Source organism: Engraulis encrasicolus, chromosome 14 (assembly GCF_034702125.1).
Source record: "Engraulis encrasicolus isolate BLACKSEA-1 chromosome 14, IST_EnEncr_1.0, whole genome shotgun sequence".
In the NCBI taxonomy this organism is placed as follows: Eukaryota; Metazoa; Chordata; class Actinopteri; order Clupeiformes; family Engraulidae; genus Engraulis; species Engraulis encrasicolus.
The window spans coordinates 16,114,121-16,138,757 of record NC_085870.1 but is presented as its reverse complement, the minus strand read 5'-3'; the positions used below and the strand labels follow the sequence as shown (position 1 = coordinate 16,138,757).

The window sequence follows — 24,637 nt, the reverse complement described above, 5'->3', positions numbered from 1 at the left end:
GAAACTTCTCAGTCAAATTAATAACATATCCGCATTTCGAAATGAAATCAACCACTGTAGCCTACTGACACGGGGTTCACCCAATCACAAGTCGGAGCTCCAGTCTCCGGTCCCTCCCCCCTCCTCTCTCTTCTCCATTCACTCCCAGTGAGGCTCAGTCTCAAAATCAAAAAAATTTCACGGCAATAGCCAATGACCGTTTAGCATTTTGCCATTGAAAAATCGTACAATCCCACATGCCATTGAAGTCCATTGAGACTCGACTCGCTTGCGTTGTCATGAGCGGAAAAAAAACTCGTGCGAGCCTCGGGATCTTATAACAGATTGATTTCATCTCTAAGTTGAGCACATGCATTTTCTATGGAGCTGGGTCTGAAATAGCAATGTTATTAAGTTGTGTAAAGCATTAGTTTACATACTATTCTCCGTGATTTTGGACAGGAGGCGGCGCCTCCCTTGTACTCAAAGAGGAATCGCCTCTGGTATAATCTGGGTAAGCCACTCTTCAAATGAAATCATGGGACCTTAATCGGTTTCACAATCTCTTGCTCCCCCTTGTGGCCATGCTGGTGTACTAATGCTACGAGTTAGCCAACCAGCCCCGTAGACATAAGTATAGGAGGCCTATGTTTATGACCAGCCCCCCTCTGCTCTGTCAGGAAACATGATTCATGAGGAGTTGCGTCACTCGGCCGTTGTGTTCTGTCTTGGAATGCCGGTCGGAATGCGCACCTATTAAGTCAGAGTGTGAAGTTGTTCTAGAAGAGTGCACATTGGACATTATAATTGGAGGACATGTCACCAGAGGGTACAGATGAGTGATGTGCACACACACAAATGTGATAAGGGTAGTCTAGTTTTTTAAACTAGTCCTGTAGCCTTTTATTGGCGCCATGTCCTTCAGTGCACTGACTTTGTTTGAACTTTGTCACGGCAGGTGTCGAAGGACGTGCGCAGTGACATCGAGAGCAGCTCGGAGGAGGAGAAGACGACGGAGGCGGCGAGAGGAACAGGAGAGCGCGGGGCGGAGCAGGAGCAGGAGTGTACGAGCGCCCTCCGACACGCCAACGCCACCGCTAACACCGCCGGGCCAAAAGGGGAGAACGGCACCAACGGCCACTTCAGTGGGACCAAGGCCTGGAGCCAGAACCAAAACCAGAACCAGAGCCAGAATCACAACAGCTGGTGACGACGGTCACGACACCGACCGGCACCAAAAAAATTCTGGAGTGGAGCGTAGTAGTGGCCTTATGATCTTTGTTGACATCACATCACTGGCGGCTGAGAAGGGCCCTCAACCCCTCGCCACTCCACTCCACCGCCTCCATCTCCATCTCCTCTCCTTCTCCACTCCACTCCTTCTCCATCTCCTCTCCTTCTCCCCTCCTCCTTCTCCTCTCCTTCTCCACTCCACTCCTCCTCCACCACATCCACCTCCATCTCCTCTCCTTCTCCTCATGAATTAAGCCCATCGGCCTGGGTCCTTCCACCCCTCCCCACTCCTCCTCCTCCTCTTCCTCTCCACTTCTCCACTTTACTCCTCCTCCAAAAATCTACTTACTCCTTCTCCTCCCCAGGAATTCAGCTTGCCGTGCCAGAACTGTCCACCCCCTCCTTCTCCTCCTCTTCTCCTCCTTCTCCTTATGAATTCAGCCCATCGGACTGGGTCCCTCTGCCTCACTCCACTCCTCCTCCTCCACTACCACTTCCACCTCCTCCTTCTCCTCTTCCTCCTCGTGGATTCAACCTGTGGGGCCGGGACCATCCAACCCACCCTACTCCTCCTCCTCTACTCCTCCTCCAGTTTTTCTCATGAATTAAGTCCATGGAGCTGCTTCTCCTCTATGACTCCTCCTGGCCTCCCCACCTCCCTCCCCACTCTGCCTCCGTTCCTGCCTGACCAAACGTCCTGCTGTGGGCTCCCACACGTGTGTGTCTGACCTTTTTCCTCTCCCCACACAAGAGACTAAAAAAATGCTCAAGGATGGGTAGCATGGATATATGGACACTAAAGTGATGTATTTGTGTGTGTGCGTGCATGGGAATACCAAAAAATAAATGAATAAACGTGAGGAATGAAGGTATGAATGAAAGCAGAGGGGGAAAAAGAGATTAAATCAAATTACTTTGACGCATCAGGCGTAATGTGTGTTCTACTCCTCACCCACTCCCATGTCTTCACGTTTTACTGAAGGCTGGGAGAAAATAAGATGTCTACTTCCAGTTTTACTGTTTTGGCTGTACTTGACGACGTGTTTGTTTTGTTTTGAATATGAATATTTGATGGTTCTCCTCCTGACTGTTTGTTTCTGGTCTGCTCTGCTTATTGTTTTACTGAATTTTTATGTAGAGATTAAATAAGTTTATTAAAATGTCACTGATTTATACCTGCATTGACATGAACCAAGTATTCCTATTTTGAGTTGGTGCACTTATTACATTACATTACACAAATGGGGGTGCCTTTTAAAGTTCCTCCCATCCTTACATGTTGCTTGTGAATGATGAATGAATGAATGAATCTTTATTGTCATTGTACAGGTACAACGAAATTGGTAAAGTGCAGATGCTCACGGTGCTTAAAAATCAACAAAGAAACCTATATATATATACTGTATAAAAATAATTCAAAGTCAGCTGTGCAAAATTAAGTGTGTATTGCATTTGGATAAAAACTGTCTTTTAGCCTGTTGGTTTTTGTACCCAGAGCCCTGTAACGCCTGCCTGATGGCAGCAGCTCAAACAGTTTATGTCCAGTATGGTAGGGGTCTCTGAATATTTGCTTGGCTTTCTTTAGACAGCGACAGGAGAACAACTCCTCTAAAGAGGGCAGGGGACAGCTGGTGATCTTCTGAGCTGTGCTGACCACTCTCTGAAGAGCTCTTCTGTCCGCTGCTGTGCAGCTGGAATACCACACACATAAACAGTATGTTAGGATGCTCTCTATGGAGCTCCGGTAGAAGGCCACCAGTAGACTTTGGGGTAGATGGTTAGCCCGTAAGACCCTAAGGAAATACAGTCTCTGGCCTCTTGATGCAAGGCTCGACATCATTGATGATTGAACTGAATTATTGTTCAATATCTTGCAAAAGCACAATTTAAAGGTCTTTCTAGTTTAGGCTCTGCCCTACAAAGGCTAAGCGCAGTTACTAGGCCCATACGCCAATGAAACGGAAACAAATGCTTTCAAAGCTATTCAATAGGCCTACCATACGACTGACTACCCAACAGACGTCATTTTTCACAAGGAAAGTACATCTATAACAAAAATTAATTAGTAGGCTATTATTAATAATATTATTATTATAAACGCCTGCAGAACACAAATTATTAGCCTAGGCCTATATGTGACGGTTTCACAAAGTACACCATAGGCCTACACTACACCAAAACTAATATATGTGGGGAAACGGGGGTGAATTGGTGAATTACTTATTTACAAATGAGGGCAGAGCCCGGCCGTGGCTCAGTTGGCTGGGTACTCTAGCCACACTGGCGACCCAGGTTTGATTCCGGGCCAAGAGACATTTGCCGATCCCTCCCCGTCTCTCTCTCGCTCGCCACTCATTTCCTATCAGTCCTTCCCAGTCCTGTCAACAAAAAAGGCAAGCCCCAAAAAATACTTGAGAGAGAGAGAGAGATTCGGGCAAAGGCCTGGTGGATATGACCTTGGCTGCATTCAGAAGTTTTGGAACAAGTTCGTAATGTCATGGTCTTTCTTTGTAAAATGTATTTATTGTTGTGCACCGTTCTGTGAACCCATAGGCTACACTGATAGGCTACTACGTCCATTTCTTCTGGAACGTCTGAATCGTAAAACCAGACAGTCCATTGTGAAACCTACTGTCTCAAAATGGAAATAATAGTGCTCTATTATGACGCAAACGTTCAGTTACAGTGCGTGACTATAAATAGCCCGACAATCACGATTCAGTATCATTTCGTCGAATACGGTAGTTTCAATAACAAGGAGAGTTTTTATCTGTGTGGTCCACAATGGACCAATACACGGACTTTTTGTCCACCCTCAACCGGCACGCACGCCATCTCCTCGGGGTAGCCTTTGGCGATGTGCCGCAGGATCACCACCAGCAGGCGCTGAAGACCGAGAACCTGCTGGAGGAGAGCAGGTGTGTGTGCGCGCATGCGTACGTGCCATACGAATAATGATAGCCTATAATGTAATATCGATGATCAGATGTAATATAATGTGATGTAATATTATATAGTATGACATGATATATAATGTATATATAATGAATATATAATGACTATATATAGGCCTATGTTAGTAAATAATGTCCCGGGGCTCAATCCCTGCTAGCAGCAGCTGGGATAGCCTACCATAATAATGCTCTTAAATATTAGCTTAGCATTAGCTTACTTAGTATTAACATTTTCTAGGCATTAGCATGAGCCATACACTACTTAGCTCTAGCCATTATAGTTAGCATAAATAATGCTAAAACTAAGCCAATGTTAATGCTAGTTATTACCTCCGCCAGGAGGTTATGTGATCGCCCGATTTGTTTGTTTGTTCGTGTGTTCGCACCTGGCCTCTTGCGCCACGTCACAATGGCAAAGTCATCAGACCGAATTAGAGCACTTATAAAGGCTGGACAGGGTGTGATGACGTCACGTCCCAGCGAGTAGGCCTATAAAACGTCCTGCTGCACCTGTCAGAGTGTCATTAGCAACAAGATGCACGAGGTGAAATCAGCACTGATCACCAACAGCTCCGTGAACCTAGCAAAATTAGTGAGTCTCCCAGCAAAAATAGAACGTTCGCTCAGGCGGAAACGGACCGCAAATTAAGTCAAAATAAAATGAAATTCAACTCTGCCCTTAAACTCAATAAAAACGCAATGAAAACGAAAAACTGACGGCATGCATGTCGAAGTAGAATCTAGAATCTCTCTGGTAGAATCACAACTTTCATATGAGGTCATGTTTTAAGACGGGGAATGTTTAAATAGATGGCAGTTATGAATGAGAAATGGACAGGTGCAACGTCAGTCTCGGGACTCATCTGCCGTCCGTCTCCACTCCAGTGAGGGAAAACACCATCACTCTTTTTCTTAAGTGGTAAGAAAGTAAACGGGCGATGTTGTAATATAAAAATACAATATCAGCCGCGAATATTTCAGTAACTTTATGTAGGCCTACGAAAAGCATCATAATCTCACTTATTTCAGGTCTAGGGAAATTTAGAAGGAGATAGGCTAGATGATAGGCCTTCCATTTGTTCTTCTGACCTGAATAGGCTACTGCCCTAATTAATTTGGCCTACTTTTTTTTTCAACAGTCAACAAGACTCAACAAAGAGTGAAAACTTTACAACTTTACAAACTTTACAAAAGTTTACATTTTACACATACATACACATACAAAGCAAAATATGTCAAAAGAGTTAAGGCCCCCACAATAGACATTTAGTTTTATTTTTTATTATTAGGCCTACTGAATGTAATGTGAGAGTTAAGAAAAAACAATAGCCAGCAGTAGGATATACTTCTGTTTTTGCATTAATGTCACAGTTAGCCCACTTGGACTAGGGCCTATGTAAATGAGAAATGGTAGGCATGGTGCATGATCCACAGAAAAAAAAACATAGCCTGATTTGAAAGTTTATAGTGTGAGGATTAAAATGATGCTTTAATGAATATGTACATAAAGATTTTTTTTTTAGCTAATACCAGGCCTTTTTATCACACATGCTCTCGTTTTCAGTTTATGACCAATGGCCTGGCACAGATTGGGCCTCCATCATCTCAAAGGCGAAAGATGGTGTATAAATTATACATAAATTGAAAGTTCATGGTGTGAGGATTAAATGCTGGAGTGGACGTCTTGACAGGGAAAGCTGTTGTCTGCTGTTGTTCCAGCTGTTCAACACCACAGAAGGACACACAGAAAGAGGTCATTATAGGTGACTAGACTGCTTTAAAGCAGGGTGTACTCAAATGGACTGAGGGCCAAAATGGAAATCTGGAGCAAAGCCGTGGGCCAAACTCAATATTTATTCAAAAAATGGGCTGAAATTGTGCATGCATGTGTACCGGAGGCCAACTAGCAAAGTGTGGCGTGGAACGTCAGTAAGTTTACTTCCCCCCAGAAGCCTCAATACGGCCCTTTAGCTCAGGAGTCTCGTAGTGTGCCTCCCATTGCCGAACCCGATGCCTTGACAAGGTGGCAGGTTCGTGGCCCCGAGGGGGACGAACTGTGCGGGAACACTTCGGTCACACTGGGTCCGCTCATACCCCTGTGAGTGAGACCCCAAATTTCATTTTAAAGTCTTGAAATGTTATACATCAATGGTGTATGTGGTCCAACTGAAATAAAATGTAGAAATGATCTTGTAGGCCCGAATAAAATGGTTCCGCGAGCCAGATTTGGTCCCCTGGGCCTGAGTTTGACATCCATGGCATAAAACAATCCCCCACACCTGCACACTTATCGACACGGTTCTCCTCTGTGGAGGCTGCTGTTCCCCCAACTCCACCTCCATCTCATCAATACTTAAAAATCAAGAATGCAAATGGCCCAGTTAGCGCAGATCGCACCCCCTTCACCTCAAAGGCGTAAGATGGTGTGTGCATTAGTATCACATTCTCTGCTTTTGAGTATGACGAATGGCCCAGTCAGCACAGATTGGACTCCCTTCACCACAGAGGCGAAAGATGGTGACTAAATCATATATCATTTTAAAGCCTATACAGTATAGTGAGGATTAAAATGCATGCTTTGATAAGGATTTACAAGAACTCATTTTCTTGTTATAGTTAAGTTAATTAAACATGACACATGCCTCAATTTTAAGTGTATTGGGAATGGCCCGGTTAGCACATATCGGGCACCCATCACCCCAAAGGTGATGTTGTGTAGATCATACATCATTTGAAAGCTTATGGTGTGAGGATTAAAATGCATGCTTTGATAAGGATGTACAAGAATACATTTTCTTATTTTAACTATTTAAATATCAGACGTGACATGACATCATTTTCTTATTTTGACTATTTAACCCTCTGAGGTCCGAGTGCCCTTCAGAGGGCAATGTGTCTCCAAAAACAAATCTGTAACTCTGTGAGTTTTTGTCATTGAAACATATAAGTCACACCATTAGAAACCTCAGACCTTCCAGGTCCCAAATATATATATATGAAATGAAAATACTTGAAAATGTTAGGGTGGTGCAAGCAGCCTAAAAGCCTCTGAAAAGCCTTAGACCTCAGAGGGTTAAACATCACACGTGCTGTCATTTTAAGCGCATGCCGAATAACCCGGTTTGCACAGATCAGGCCCCCATGACCCCAAAGGCGAATGATGTTGTGTAAATCATACATCATTTGAAAGCTTATGGTGTGAGGATTACAATGCATGCTTTGATAAGGATGTACAAGAAGTCATTTTCTTATTTTGACTATTTAAACATCACACGTGCTGTCATTTTAAGCGTATGGGGAATGGGCCGGTTTGCACAGATCCGGCCCCCATTGCCCCAAAGGCGAATGATGTTGTGTAAATCATACATCATTTGAAAGCTTATGGTGTGAGGATTACAATGCATGCTTTGATAAGGATGTACAAGAAGTCATTTTCTTATTTTGACTATTTAAACATCACACGTGCTGTCATTTTAAGCGTATGCCGAATAACCCGGTTTGCACAGATCCGGCCCCCATTGCCCCAAAGGCGAATGATGTTGTGTAAATCATACATCATTTGAAAGCTTATGGTGTGAGGATTACAATGCATGCATTGATAAGGATGTACAAGAAGTCATTTTCTTATTTTGACTATTTAAACATCACACGTGCTGTCATTTTAAGCGTATGGGGAATGGGCCGGTTTGCACAGATCAGGCCCCCATGACCCCAAAGGCGAATGATGTTGTGTAAATCATACATCATTTGAAAGCTTATGGTGTGAGGATTACAATGCATGCATTGATAAGGATGTACAAGAGCTCATTTTCTTATTTTGACTATTTAAACATCACACGTGCTGTCATTTTAAGCGCATGCCGAATAACCCGGTTTGCACAGATCAGGCCCCCATGACCCCAAAGGCGAAGAAAGTTGTCTAAATCATACATCATTTGATAGCTTATGGTATGAGGAGTACAATGCATGCTTTGATTAGGATGTACAAAACGTAATTTTCTTATTTTGACTATTTAAACATCACACGTGCTGTCATTTTAAGCGTATGCCGAATAACCCGGTTTGCACAGATCCGGCCCCCATTGCCCCAAAGGCGAATGATGTTGTGTAAATCATACATCATTTGAAAGCTTATGGTGTGAGGATTACAATGCATGCTTTGATAGGGATGTACAAGAGCTCATTTTCTTATTTTGACTATTTAAACATCACACGTGCTGTCATTTTAAGCGCATGCCGAATAACCCGGTTTGCACAGATCAGGCCCCCATGACCCCAAAGGCGAATAAAGTTGTCTAAATCATACATTATGTGAAAGCTTATGGTGTGAGGAGTACAATGCATGCTTTGATTAGGATGTACAAGAAGTAATTTTCTTATTTTGACTATTTAAACATCACACATGCTCTCATTTTAAGCGTATGGGGAATGGGCCGGTTTGCACAGATCAGGCCCCCATGACCCCAAAGGCGAATGATGTTGTGTAAATCATACATCATTTGAAAGCTTATGGTGTGAGGATTACAATGCATGCATTGATAAGGATGTACAAGAGCTCATTTTCTTATTTTGACTATTTAAACATCACACGTGCTGTCATTTTAAGCGCATGCCGAATAACCCGGTTTGCACAGATCAGGCCCCCATGACCCCAAAGGCGAAGAAAGTTGTCTAAATCATACATCATTTGATAGCTTATGGTATGAGGAGTACAATGCATGCTTTGATTAGGATGTACAAGAAGTAATTTTCTTATTTTGACTATTTAAACATCACACGTGCTCTCATTTTAAGCGTATGGGGAATGGGCCGGTTTGCACAGATCCGGCCCCCATTGCCCCAAAGGCGAATGATGTTGTGTAAATCATACATCATTTGAAAGCTTATGGTGTGAGGATTACAATGCATGCTTTGATAGGGATGTACAAGAGCTCATTTTCTTATTTTGACTATTTAAACATCACACGTGCTGTCATTTTAAGCGCATGCCGAATAACCCGGTTTGCACAGATCAGGCCCCCATGACCCCAAAGGCGAAGAAAGTTGTCTAAATCATACATTATGTGAAAGCTTATGGTGTGAGGAGTACAATGCATGCTTTGATAAGGATGTACAAGAGCTCATTTTCTTATTTTGACTATTTAAACATCACACGTGCTGTCATTTTAAGCGTATGGGGAATGGGCCGGTTTGCACAGATCAGGCCCCCATGACCCCAAAGGCGAAGAAAGTTGTCTAAATCATACATCATTTGAAAGCTTATGGTGTGAGGATTACAATGCATGCATTGATAAGGATGTACAAGAAGTCATTTTCTTATTTTGACTATTTAAACATCACACGTGCTGTCATTTTAAGCGTATGGGGAATGGGCCGGTTTGCACAGATCAGGCCCCCATGACCCCAAAGGCGAATGATGTTGTGTAAATCATACATCATTTGAAAGCTTATGGTGTGAGGATTACAATGCATGCATTGATAAGGATGTACAAGAGCTCATTTTCTTATTTTGACTATTTAAACATCACACGTGCTGTCATTTTAAGCGCATGCCGAATAACCCGGTTTGCACAGATCAGGCCCCCATGACCCCAAAGGCGAAGAAAGTTGTCTAAATCATACATCATTTGATAGCTTATGGTATGAGGAGTACAATGCATGCTTTGATTAGGATGTACAAGAAGTAATTTTCTTATTTTGACTATTTAAACATCACACGTGCTGTCATTTTAAGCGTATGCCGAATAACCCGGTTTGCACAGATCCGGCCCCCATTGCCCCAAAGGCGAATGATGTTGTGTAAATCATACATCATTTGAAAGCTTATGGTGTGAGGATTACAATGCATGCTTTGATAGGGATGTACAAGAGCTCATTTTCTTATTTTGACTATTTAAACATCACACGTGCTGTCATTTTAAGCGCATGCCGAATAACCCGGTTTGCACAGATCAGGCCCCCATGACCCCAAAGGCGAAGAAAGTTGTCTAAATCATACATCATTTGATAGCTTATGGTATGAGGATTACAATGCATGCATTGATAAGGATGTACAAGAAGTCATTTTCTTATTTTGACTATTTAAACATCACACGTGCTGTCATTTTAAGCGTATGGGGAATGGGCCGGTTTGCACAGATCAGGCCCCCATGACCCCAAAGGCGAAGAAAGTTGTCTAAATCATACATTATTTGAAAGCTTATGGTGTGAGGAGTACAATGCATGCTTTGATAAGGATGTACAAGAAGTCATTTTCTTATTTTGACTATTTAAACATCACACGTGCTGTCATTTTAAGCGTATGCCGAATAACCCGGTTTGCACAGATCCGGCCCCCATTGCCCCAAAGGCGAATGATGTTGTGTAAATCATACATCACTTGAAAGCTTATGGTGTGAGGATTGCAATGCATGCATTGATAAGGATGTACAAGAAGTCATTTTCTTATTTTGACTATTTAAACATCACACGTGCTGTCATTTTAAGCGTATGGGGAATGGGCCGGTTTGCACAGATCAGGCCCCCATGACCCCAAAGGCGAATGATGTTGTGTAAATCATACATCATTTGAAAGCTTATGGTGTGAGGATTGCAATGCATGCATTGATAAGGATGTACAAGAAGTCATTTTCTTATTTTGACTATTTAAACATCACACGTGCTCTCATTTTAAGCGTATGGGGAATGGGCCGGTTTGCACAGATCAGGCCCCCATGACCCCAAAGGCGAAGAAAGTTGTCTAAATCATACATTATTTGAAAGCTTATGGTGTGAGGAGTACAATGCATGCTTTGATAGGGATGTACAAGAGCTCATTTTCTTATTTTGACTATTTAAACATCCCACGTGCTGTCATTTTAAGCGCATGCGGAATAACCCGGTTTGCACAGATCCGGCCCCCATTGCCCCAAAGGCGAATGATGTTGTGTAAATCATACATTATTTGAAAGCTTATGGTGTGAGGATTACAATGCATGCATTGATAAGGATGTACAAGAAGTAATTTTCTTATTTTAACTATTTAAACATCACACGTGCTGTCATTTTAAGCGTATGGGGAATGGGCCAATTTGCACAGATCAGGCCCCCATGACCCCAAAGGCGAATGATGTTGTGTAAATCATACATCATTTGAAAGCTTATGGTGTGAGGATTGCAATGCATGCTTTGATTTTCTTATTTTGACTATTTAAACATCACACGTGCTGTCATTTTAAGCGCATGCCGAATAACCCGGTTTGCACAGATCAGGCCCCCATGACCCCAAAGGCGAAGAAAGTTGTGTAAATCATACATCACTTGAAAGCTTATGGTGTGAGGATTGCAATGCATGCATTGATAAGGATGTACAAGAAGTCATTTTCTTATTTTGACTATTTAAACATCACACATGCTGTCATTTTAAGCGTATGGGGAATGGGCCGGTTTGCACAGATCAGGCCCCCATGACCCCAAAGGCGAATGATGTTGTGTAAATCATACATCATTTGAAAGCTTATGGTGTGAGGATTGCAATGCATGCATTGATAAGGATGTACAAGAAGTCATTTTCTTATTTTGACTATTTAAACATCACACGTGCTCTCATTTTAAGCGTATGGGGAATGGGCCGGTTTGCACAGATCAGGCCCCCATGACCCCAAAGGCGAAGAAAGTTGTCTAAATCATACATTATTTGAAAGCTTATGGTGTGAGGAGTACAATGCATGCTTTGATAGGGATGTACAAGAGCTCATTTTCTTATTTTGACTATTTAAACATCCCACGTGCTGTCATTTTAAGCGCATGCGGAATAACCCGGTTTGCACAGATCCGGCCCCCATTGCCCCAAAGGCGAATGATGTTGTGTAAATCATACATTATTTGAAAGCTTATGGTGTGAGGATTACAATGCATGCATTGATAAGGATGTACAAGAAGTCATTTTCTTATTTTGACTATTTAAACATCACACGTGCTGTCATTTTAAGCGTATGGGGAATGGGCCGGTTTGCACAGATCAGGCCCCCATGACCCCAAAGGCGAATGATGTTGTGTAAATCATACATCATTTGAAAGCTTATGGTGTGAGGATTGCAATGCATGCTTTGATAGGGATGTACAAGAGCTCATTTTCTTATTTTGACTATTTAAACATCACACGTGCTGTCATTTTAAGCGCATGCCGAATAACCCGGTTTGCACAGATCAGGCCCCCATGACCCCAAAGGCGAAGAAAGTTGTGTAAATCATACATTATTTGAAAGCTTATGGTGTGAGGAGTACAATGCATGCTTTGATAGGGATGTACAAGAGCTCATTTTCTTATTTTGACTATTTAAACATCACACGTGCTGTCATTTTCAGCGCATGCCGAATAACCCGGTTTGCACAGATCAGGCCCCCATGACCCCAAAGGCGAAGAAAGTTGTCTAAATCATACATCATTTGATAGCTTATGGTGTGAGGATTGCAATGCATGCATTGATAAGGATGTACAAGAAGTCATTTTCTTATTTTGACTATTTAAACATCACACGTGCTCTCATTTTAAGCGTATGGGGAATGGGCCGGTTTGCACAGATCAGGCCCCCATGACCCCAAAGGCGAAGAAAGTTGTCTAAATCATACATTATTTGAAAGCTTATGGTGTGAGGAGTACAATGCATGCTTTGATAGGGATGTACAAGAGCTCATTTTCTTATTTTGACTATTTAAACATCCCACGTGCTGTCATTTTAAGCGCATGCGGAATAACCCGGTTTGCACAGATCCGGCCCCCATTGCCCCAAAGGCGAATGATGTTGTGTAAATCATACATTATTTGAAAGCTTATGGTGTGAGGATTACAATGCATGCATTGATAAGGATGTACAAGAAGTCATTTTCTTATTTTGACTATTTAAACATCACACGTGCTGTCATTTTAAGCGTATGGGGAATGGGCCGGTTTGCACAGATCAGGCCCCCATGACCCCAAAGGCGAATGATGTTGTGTAAATCATACATCATTTGAAAGCTTATGGTGTGAGGATTGCAATGCATGCTTTGATAGGGATGTACAAGAGCTCATTTTCTTATTTTGACTATTTAAACATCACACGTGCTGTCATTTTAAGCGCATGCCGAATAACCCGGTTTGCACAGATCAGGCCCCCATGACCCCAAAGGCGAAGAAAGTTGTGTAAATCATACATTATTTGAAAGCTTATGGTGTGAGGAGTACAATGCATGCTTTGATAGGGATGTACAAGAGCTCATTTTCTTATTTTGACTATTTAAACATCACACGTGCTGTCATTTTCACCGCATGCCGAATAACCCGGTTTGCACAGATCAGGCCCCCATGACCCCAAAGGCGAAGAAAGTTGTCTAAATCATACATCATTTGATAGCTTATGGTATGAGGATTACAATGCATGCATTGATAAGGATGTACAAGAAGTCATTTTCTTATTTTGACTATTTAAACATCACACGTGCTGTCATTTTAAGCGCATGCCGAATAACCCGGTTTGCACAGATCCGGCCCCTATTGCCCCAAAGGCGAATGATGTTGTGTAAATCATACATCATTTGAAAGCTTATGGTGTGAGGATTACAATGCATGCATTGATAAGGATGTACAAGAAGTCATTTTCTTATTTTGACTATTTAAACATCACACGTGCTGTCATTTTAAGCGCATGCCGAATAACCCGGTTTGCACAGATCCGGCCCCTATTGCCCCAAAGGCGAATGATGTTGTGTAAATCATACATCATTTGAAAGCTTATGGTGTGAGGATTGCAATGCATGCATTGATAAGGATGTACAATAAGTCATTTTCTTATTTTGACTATTTAAACATCACACGTGCTGTCATTTTAAGCGCATGCCGAATAACCCGGTTTGCACAGATCCGGCCCCTATGACCCCAAAGGCCAAGAAAGTTGTCTAAATCATACATTATTTGAAAGCCTATGGTGTGAGGAGTACAATGCATGCTTTGATAAGGATGTACAAGAAGTCATTTTCTTATTTTGACTATTTAAACATCACACGTGCTCTCATTTTAAGCGTATGGGGAATGGGCCGGTTTGCACAGATCAGGCCCCCATGACCCCAAAGGCGAATGATGTTGTGTAAATCATACATCATTTGAAAGCTTATGGTGTGAGGATTGCAATGCATGCATTGATAAGGATGTACAAGAAGTCATTTTCTTATTTTGACTATTTAAACATCACACGTGCTGTCATTTTAAGCGCATGCCGAATAACCCGGTTTGCACAGATCCGGCCCCTATTGCCCCAAAGGCGAATGATGTTGTGTAAATCATACATCATTTGAAAGCTTATGGTGTGAGGATTACAATGCATGCATTGATAAGGATGTACAAGAAGTCATTTTCTTATTTTGACTATTTAAACATCACACGTGCTGTCATTTTCAGCGCATGCCGAATAACCCGGTTTGCACAGATCAGGCCCCCATGACCCCAAAGGCGAAGAAAGTTGTCTAAATCATACATTATTTGAAAGCCTATGGTGTGAGGAGTACAATGCATGCTTTGATAAGGATGTACAAGAAGTCATTTTCTTATTTTGACTATTTAAACATCACACGTGCTCTCATTTTAAGCGTATGGGGAATGGGCCGGTTTGCACAGATCCGGCCCCCATTGCCCCAAAGGCGAAGAAAGTTGTGTAAATCATACATCATTTGAAAGCTTATGGTGTGAGGAGTACAATGCATGCTTTGATAAGGATGTACAAGAACTCATTTTCTTATTTTAGCTATTTAAACATCTTATTTGCTCTCATTTTAAGCGTAAGGTGAAGGGCCTGCATAGTTTTCATCTAAACATGCTCACTTTTAAAGCTATGGACCAAGTCACATATGGGCACCTATGGTTTCTAAATCATAAATCATATTAAAACCAGTGTTTTCACAATCAAAATGTATTCCATGCCTACATGACAACATGTTGCATGTTGTTATTATTGTCTATTAAGTCCTCAGTAAGGACTAAATTAGGCCCAGTTTTATAGGGTCTATATCTACAAGAAATTCAGCTTTGGTAATATGTATTAAATTCTGTAATTATTAAGGCTGTAATTAAAATATTCAATAAAGTAAGCCTATGGTTGGGCCCTTTGTTAAATTATTGTGACTGTGCTGCCAAAAACAAGAAAAAGACACTTGGGGCTTTTGCCATTATATCTAAGCTGCAGAAATGCATTTGACAGTCAGGCAAGTAGCATTCTGTTTTTACTTCGATACTGCCGTGGTAGCCTAAGCTTTATCGACTATGTTTCTTACTGACTGGCACCCCAATAAAATGTAAGGTGAGACACACATTTGCCATTATCGAGAGATATATGCTTAGTGTGCAGAAGAGTTACGAGTTTGACGTTCAGATATATGTATTATGCATAAATATTACGAGTTTGACGTTCCGCACGCTGTCGTGATATTAATATTTATAACTGTTCGTAGAAACCGCTGTTGGTCTGCGTCCGTCTCGGCGCTTTTGTTTTGAAGAAAATGCTAACATTTAGCCGTTTTCGATAGCACCTTTCCATGTCCGGTTTGAACGTTCTATTTTTGCTAGGTTCACACTGCTATCACCAACTATGTTTGGAGGGCAGCTTCTCCTGAGCACTGGCTCACTGTCGAAAATGCCACGGGTGTCCTGGCACCTTCGCAGACTGCCACGGGGTGTGCGAGGTGAATTGGACAATTCTCAAGGGACTGTCTTTGCCGCGAGAGCGCTTACACCAACCACTATCAAAGCCCATAGCCCACAGCGCATGTATTTGGCATACAACCACGGGTGCGCGAGGGAATTGGACAATTCTTAAGGGATTGTCTTTAGACTGCCACATAGTCCGTGGTTATTTGCTGCACGCGAATTGCAACCAGTGTTTTATCCGTGGTGATTTAATTGCGCACTAAGCGCACTAAGCAGTCTCTGTGAAGCGCGACGCGGCAAGAATAGCACACACACACACACACACACACACACACACACACAGGCAAACGCGCGCGCACACACACACACCCCATCTATTTCCTCCAAGTTCGTGAGACCGGCCCAAGGGAATGACTGTCTTTTGCCGAGAGCGCCTACACCAACCACAATCAAGTAGCCCATGTGAGGAGAGTATTTGGCATACGACTTTCAACAGGCACCCTTGAGGTTGTTGAAGTTCACAATGCTGTCACGAAACATTCGTAAATGCTTAGGGAGAGGTGCGCGCGAATTGCAACTAGTGCATAGTCCGTGGTGATTTGTTGCTTCACAGCACACTGATGCCATAGCATATCAGTAGGCCTACCACAAAACATTAGCGTAGCCTACTATGCTGAACTTAATTTCATAACGAACGGTGAAGAGATTCATAACAGCGCACTGAAGGCATAGCATATCACCAGCAACACAAAACATTCCAGCATAATATGCTGAACTCATAGATTGTTATAACTAGCTGTACTGAATTTCAGAACCAACGGTGAAGAGATTAATAACGGCGAACAGTGATTTTCAATAGACCTAAGGAATATGGAGCAGGGGATGCCTCTTCAATAGTATTAAGAACATTCTGTCCATTTGTTTTTTTTTTTTTTTGAATGAAAGAGAGCGCGTCAAGCAGGTGAATCCGGCGATGCCCTCAAGGAGCCAAAGTGTAGCAATGAAATCCGAACAAGAATTGTATAATAGTTGGACTATTCAAAGTTATTATAGCCTCTGTGAAACGTGAAGTCCAAGCCAAAGCATCAGACACACGCGCACACCGCTCCCCGCAATAGCTTTCCAAATCCTACCTCATTCTATCCCAATTTTAATGTCTAAAAAAACATAAAGGCCTGTATATATTGTAATTCAATAGGTCTACAGCTCATCCACTGATTGATCCATGTACTCCATCATCTGACTCAAAAAAAATATGGCGAAATTACCGGCAACATTTTCACTTCGAGCTCTCTGAGCTCTGCGCTTTTGCAGACGTTGGCAACAAAGGAAAGGGGTCACGTCTTTGAAGCTCGAAGTTAAGTTTTCAACTAGGCCTAGTTGGTGAACAAACATGGGATGAATGAATGGATCCATGCAAGTCATCTGTTAACAGGAAAATTAAATTGTATGTAATGACTAGAAAATCATATTGACAAGCTTGCGGTTATGGAATGACAGCGGCGTCAGTGAACTCGGCGACGCCCTCAACGAGCCAAAACTTATCCGCGAAACATGCAAATAAACTAGGCTACAACAAGAATTGTATAAATAGTTGGACTATTAAAAGCTATTAGCCTCTGTGAAATGCGGATCTGAGAGGGATGTAGTACACTTGACAACCATGTTTTCTCTGGATTTGAGATGTTAAAAGGTAGGCTATGAAAGGCATGCAGCTATTAGCCTCTGTGAAATGCGGATCTGAGAGGGACACACAGCAGAGGACTCCGATGCGGAGCCGCGTTCAAGTCACCACATCCGTGTCACTGTCACATTCCTTTGGGTTCCACTTGGTGGATCAGGGTCGCCACCGTGCGCCGCCCCAAATTCTACCGTCAAAACGCGGACCATAATCGCATCCATATCCGATTCACAAACGCGGACGCGCTGTAAAATCTAACGGACGTTGGTACAGTTTTTGTTGGGGCAGACACGACCGAACAGCGCTCTCCAGTAAGTATTGATTTATTTATATTAGGTGATACACAAAGGTACAAAAAGTATATCTGAAGCTTTTATACTATCAATGCTTATTGATATTTCGTAGGATTCTGTTTTTTATGACTTTAAAAGTGTATGTTAACCCTAGTTGTTTTCAAAACGAGACAGCTAGTTCATTCATTCAAAGACATGGAGAACTACATTGGCTATTGTAGTATTTCCTAAATGCTGTTAAAACATGATGCCATCCGATACATGGAGGAAGTACAGTTGAATAAAAATTATCTACATTGTGCCCATTTTAACAGCCTTGTTTACGTTAGCTTGCTAGCCAGCTACTAGCAAACCGGTTGACTGAAGCAAACTTGTGTAAAGTTAAACGTAGGTCTAAGTGTTCAAATACTCTTATGAAACGGCTATATTGGTCTGAATTTGGCTCGTGGTACACTTTTACACGGATTGGTGATGCTCTCAACAGGTTTGGCACCCAACTGTGTTTTTAACGGTACAAATCCTAAAGCGGTGGCATCATGTTCTCCTCACGTTAACGAAATCCAGGCTAATTATTTATTAGCAATTAATGGATGGCCATGAACTGCGCCCTCGTCCCATATGCTGTCCATCATTGGTGAATGAATGAAGTAGCTGGGCTCATAGTTTGATAAAGATGTCCGTGGTTGGGCTACAAATATCTGAATTTGTTCTTAATCTTGTGCAACAGTAAACAGGTGGAATTACCTCTGGGTCGGACAGGGCTAGCCAGCTGTAATCCACCCTGCTACGGTGATGCCCGCCTGCTCGACCAAGAGTAAGTAGAACATTGTACATCTTATAATATTCAACATCATTGCTGTCACGGGATAGAGATGTGAAAGAGCGTTGTCCATTCCATATGCAATGCAATGTCTGATTGTCATCTTACGAAATAAATGAAAGCTCTAAGTTTAGCTCTGTTGCCTTTTCAGATCGGAGCGCTGATGTGATGTTTCCCCGTCGACTGATGAGGGAAGGAAGAGAAGGCAGCCACCACGACATGCGATTGTTCAACATGACAGTGAGACAGAAAAATAATGTCAAGATAAATAAAAAATCATGATGAGTGAAGTTCTTCGTCAGGTTGTGTTTTTTTCGGGTTCTTATTTAAACGGTGTCTAGGCCAGGTCTGTGTTATCTGTAGAATTAAATCTAAATGCTGTTTGAAACGGTTAACTGGTTTAGTGTTCGTTTATTGGGATTATAGCATAATAAGAAAGTAACTCTATGAGCACGGATCCAAAATGGTCCCGGCCCGGAACATCTATGAGTCCGGAATGGGTCCGTAACTGATAAAAAGTAGTGGAACCGTGACGGATGCAATAAGTGGACACGGAATGAGTCCGCATCGGATGTCGCGCCTCCGAACCGGGCTCACTGCGGAGGTACGCTTCTGCACGCGGATCCGTTGCGGGTGACAAACGGGTCCCTTTGGAGTCCGCACCACGCCTCCGCGTCGGATGATAGGCGGCGTGCAAGTGGACGCCGATACGGCCCCGTTTACCGGATCCGTACCGGAGGATGACCTCCGGATGGTGGACTCCGGGGCGGATCCATTACGGTGTACTTTTGCTGTGTATATAGTACACTTGACAACCATGTTTTCTGATGTTAAAAGGTAGGCTATGAAAGGCATGCTTATTTCTTTTATAAATGTTAAAATGTGTCAAATAGCAACCTGTGAACTTCAATAAGCATTTGCAAATCACAATCACTTCGCCAATAGGCCTACCACAATCACAGGTGAACTAAACAGGCCACAGCTAACCAGAGGAACATGGTACTGTAATTATAATGGAGACAGATATAATTTGGTTACAACTTCACGGTTCAATTTTCTGAACAGGTCTACATCCACATGTAGGGTTGCCAACTGTCAATGAAAAAAATACGGGACACTTCATCGTGCCGGGGGTCTGGGGGTCGTCCCCCAGAAAAATTAGCATTTCTTAGATGTAATTTCTTGCATTTTAACGTCCCGTGTCCCGTTTCAGTTCAATACGGAACCCGTACTTTTATCTCTAAATACAGGACGATTCCGTATTTCAAGGGACGGTTGGCAACCCTATCTACATGGATGACACCACATCATGACACACATATCTTATGTGTCTAAAAAGGAACTGAACTTCCTTGGCGGAGGTCTGCGCTCTCTGAGTGCATTTCTAGTTGATTATGCTTAGTCAATGATAGGCTACTTATGTAGACCTCCTTGTGTTTAGTGAATGTTAGTACTCGCTAATGCTAATGCTCTGATTATGCTCATGTTTTGTTAATGCTAATGCTAATACTAGCTAATGTTACAGTGAATTAAACTTGAATTAGCATTGGTAAGCATTAGCTAAACATGAATGCTAGTTTTAGCATTAGCAAGCATCAGCATTACTCAGAGAGGGATAGAGGGCATTTGCCCCTGGGCTCAGGGCCCTCCTGACTGTAGGCCTATTGATGGTGGGGTCTATTAGCTTATTAGCTATTAGCTTATTAGCATTAACATTATTCATCCTTTAGTAGATAAAAGTGTTTATTTAGCATGAGCCATACGCTAACTTAGCTACGCTAACTGCATAATAGTCAGTATTAACAATGTTAATACTAAGCAAGTCAATGTTAATGTTTATTGATGGTGGGGGCCCTGTTTTGACCTTAGCACGCAGACTGTTTGCAGGACACCAGCAACCATATACAGTCAGGGCCGGATTAGCGTACAGGCTAGATATGGCTGCAGCCTAGGGGCCCCCACCTGCCAGGGGCCCCCTGATTGGCCAGAAGTGGGAAAAAAGCAGAATTTTTACCCAATGCAACATTGAAAAATGTATCTATAGTGTTCAGTGCAGTTGGTAGACAAGTTTTCCTCAATTCCTAGCTCGTAATTATGACACTATGTTATTTTCCTAGAAAATTTGCCTTTCAGGGGGCCCCACAACAACTGTAGCCTAGGGGCCCCGGGCAATGTTAATCCGGCCCTGTGTACAGTATAATGATCTATTTATCTATCTGTCTGTCTGGCTATGGATCTATCTATCTATCTATCTTCAGTGCGAAGGAAGAAAATGCCTCTCTGAAGGCTAAGTTACAAGAACAGAGGGCCTCTCTGGAGTTGGAGTTTGAGAAACAGAAGGCGTCTCTCGCAGCGAAGTTCAGGGAGGAGAAGGAGTCTTTGGAGGCGGATTGGAGAGCACAGAGGGCGCATCTGGAGGAAGAGTGCCATCAGCAGAAGGCGTCGGCGGACGCTGCTATAGATGCAGAGCGCAAGAAGCTGTATCGGTTCGTGTCTTCGGTGACCAGGCAGCTGTATGGGCAGCGAAAACAGATCGACCTCCTCCGGGCTGCCCAGCACGAGCGAATGCTGGCCGACCTGAAGAAGCAGGCCGCTCGCTGGATGGTGGTATGTACTGGTTGTTAAAGGACTAGTAGTTGAAGAGTCGAGATGCTTTATTGATTCAGAAGGAAATTAAAGGTGTCATTAGTAGCATAGATACGCTGCACATTGCACCAATCAAACAAATATTGGACAAGATCAAACTATTGCACACTTCTGCATACATTCAGACACTGGACAGATTGCATTGCACACACATGCATAGATGAAACGTTGTTACCCCATCTGCATACAAATAAACATGCTGTGTGTGTGTGTGTGTGTGTGTGTGTGTGTGTGTGTGTGTGTGTGTGTGTGTGTGTGTGTTGTTCTGCTACTTAGGCACCTTGGGACTGCCCGGCCAGTTGTGATGATGCTGATGTTCCGATGGTCTTCTCTACATGGAGCCTGAGGGAGGAGACCAGGAGGATCCAGGAGGACATGCCCCGCCTGTACAACCACCTGGAGGTAACTAAGAGCACACAGATAGCTGCACTTCAATTACATCATGGGCAGTCATGGGTAAGCGGTTAGGGCGTCAGACTTATAGCCCAAAGTTTGCCGGTTCGACTCCCGACCCACCAGGTTGGTGGGAGGAGTAATTAACCAGTGTGCTCCCCCATCTTCCTTCATGACTGAGGTATCATGGGCATGGTACCATACTCTCCTGCCACACTCTCCCTTGGGGTGCCATTGGGGGCTGCCCCCTTGCACTTGTGCGGCATAAATGCAATTTCCGTTGTATGCCGTGTGCAGTGAAAACTTGTGTGCTGTGGAGTGCTGTGTCACAATGACAATGGGAGTTGGAGTTTCCCCGGTTAGGCTTTCACGCTTTCGCTTTCGTCTATAATATAATAACAAAAGTAACTATAATCTAACATCCATCAACTATTTCTATTATATGATGTGATAATCATCGTAATTTTAGAACTAGTGATTAATTGGTTTTACAGTATCTTATTTATCACAAATTTTTTTTTTTGTGACCCAAGAAAACACAGTAGAATGGGAGTCAAGATATTGACAAAGTGATGCATAGACATAAAAATAGTATTTTCAAGCTCATGTGACGGCCAAGTAGATTTACTTGACCAGTATTGCGCCTTAAGACCTTTCTTGTGTTACATTGTTTTAGGAGTACTATCAGCAGGAGAAGATGCTTCAGCACCTTGTGAAGCAACAGAGAAGAGAGTCAGAGCTTGAGAGGATGGCGTACATCAAATGCCAAATACATGAAGGAGGAAGCAAAGAGGCAGGTGGCAGAACGGAAAAAGAGAGAGGAGCTTCATGCGAGGCTCCTCAAAGAAGCCGAGAAGAGATGGGTCGCTGCACAGAAGAAACAGAGGAAGAGCGAGGAGAAGGCCAAGAGGGAGGCCGAGAAAATTGAGAAGAAGAAGAAGGCAAAGCAGGAGAAAGAAGAGGCTAAGGAGGCAGCTATGGCTGAGAAGGCAGCAGCAGGAGGAAAGAGGTCGTTCAAGAGACTCCTCCTGTGCTGCTTCAGGAGGAGGGCCACTGCAGCTGATTGAGCTGTGCTCCTCCTGTTCCCCTGTGTGTGTGTGTGTGTGTGTGTGTGTGTGTGTGTGTGTGTGTGTGTGTGTGTGTGTGTGTGTGTGTGTGTGTGTGTGTGTGCATGTGTGTGTGTGTGTGTGTGTTGCCCCCCCCCCAACTGTATGTGTTTGTCTCTGTCAGTGTATACCCCATGTCCCTGTCTGTGAGAGAGAGAGAGTGTGTGTGTGTGTGTGTTGCCCCCCCCCCAACTGTATGTGTTTGTCTCTGTCAGTGTATACCCCATGTCCCTGTCTGTGATTGTAATCCTACTGTGTGCTCCCTGTTCCTGTAAATAACCCCCACCCACTCCTCACCTGTAAATACCTCCATCCCATGTTTTGTAAATAGACCCCCCCCCTCCCCCCATTTTTTATAAATACCTCCTGTAAATACCTCCTCATACCAATTTTTGTAAATAACCCCTGTAAATAAACCCGCAACCTTGTAAATAAACCTCTGTAAATATCCCCCCCAACTTTGTGTTTCGTGTCATGTATTTGGGTCCACTTCCTCTACATTGGGCTTTTCTGCTGGATAGAGTGGTGCACACCTGCAGATGATGGCCTCAGCCAATGAAGTTCATCATATCAGACATCACACAGACACAGGATGTAGGCCTGATTGTAGAAGAAAATCCAAAGCCTGAATCTTATTGAAACGATATAAGCCTCACTTATTGAAACGAGAAAAATCTAATGACTTTCTTTTATTCTAGCAAACAAACTCCATCAAGCCTGAAGTCTGAATGCTACTAAGCCCTGCAAATTCAATGCAAATGCCTGCCTTCCTGACGCAGTGCTTCTTTTGCCAAAAGTGGAGCTACATTACCACCTTGTGGTGAAAAAACGAAACAGGCACTAAAACTATCAGTTCATTCAAACACTTTCTCCAAGTCTTTTTCAGTTTAGTGCCACACAACTACCGGTAAATACAATATGACTCATTTATCATTTAACATAAAGTGACAGCTTTGGAGAACTCTGAGATTAAGAACCAGCCAGATACTGTGAGAAGTCAGATTGCTTGGTTTACCCTTTTTCTGTAATGTTAGTGCAGAGTGTGTATGTGATGGAGCTTTTTTAAAGGTTGTTGTTAAGGGTCTTAAAGTGACACTAAGTCCGTAGAAATGCTTGCGGCAGGAGATTTTTATGCCAATTTTGCACGCTATAGATCACCAGACACAAGGTAGGCCTACACTGACGAGTGACTGACAGAACTGTGAGGGGTGATCTTCTGAATTTCCATTTTGATGTCACAGTATGGTCAAAATATGATGGAAAATATTAATGAGAGCCTTGTTAGCTATCTGCTGCCAGTATCTTGTGTAGCACTCTAACACAAGGGCGTAGCGGCAAAATTTGGACCCTATATGTACAATCAGCTCCAATGGACCTCCCAGCCATTTATCTATTGGACTTTGTGTGGGCCCCCTATATACATGGGGCCCTGGTGACTCAGTGACTTTTTACCCCCATGCTCTGATGGCTCTTTTACAAGTATGGTGAATTCAGGTAAATGGGACCACTTTTTGCAGATAAGCGAATGGCCCAAAGTGGCCCAATTTACCTGAATATAGCATACGTATGTGCACAAGGCCACACATGGTTGCATGCGTAATTGAAGTTCCGCCTAACTTTTTTGTTTTGTCCTCTGCCTTACTTTTGATGGGTTGTCCAAAGACTCTCCGCCATGGGCCTTGTTGTACTGTATGTGTTGCAGATCTCAACATGTATTAGGCCTATTGCTTTACATGGGCGGACTTGCCACCCTGCAAGATGGTGTCATATCCTTAGAGTATTTTATTTCCACCTCCATTGCCTTGCCTTTTGGTTTCATTGTGCAAGGAACTGCAATATACAGTACATGTACCACATATAGTGCTTCAGCTCCACC

The 24,637-nt window shown here is 43.0% G+C and overlaps 2 protein-coding genes across 2 annotated transcripts in view; both read left to right on the top strand.

The window, feature by feature from the left end:
* cers5 (ceramide synthase 5) overlaps positions 1-2,387 on the top strand; it is a 48,288-nt gene extending 45,901 nt beyond the window's left edge. The window contains exon 10 of the mRNA XM_063215094.1: positions 938-2,387. Within this exon, the coding sequence (XP_063071164.1) occupies positions 938-1,189 (252 nt within the window). The 3' untranslated portion in view covers positions 1,190-2,387. The remainder of the gene's footprint in view (positions 1-937) is intronic.
* A 1,452-nt stretch (positions 2,388-3,839) lies between these two features.
* LOC134462988 (glutamic acid-rich protein-like) lies at positions 3,840-22,722 on the top strand. The gene is made up of 5 exons (XM_063216248.1): positions 3,840-4,130; positions 20,875-21,223; positions 21,539-21,664; positions 22,332-22,448; positions 22,531-22,722. Exons 1-5 carry the CDS (start codon positions 3,997-3,999, stop codon positions 22,720-22,722), a joined length of 918 nt encoding a protein of 305 aa, XP_063072318.1. The 5' UTR covers positions 3,840-3,996.
* Positions 22,723-24,637: the final 1,915 nt, after the last annotated feature.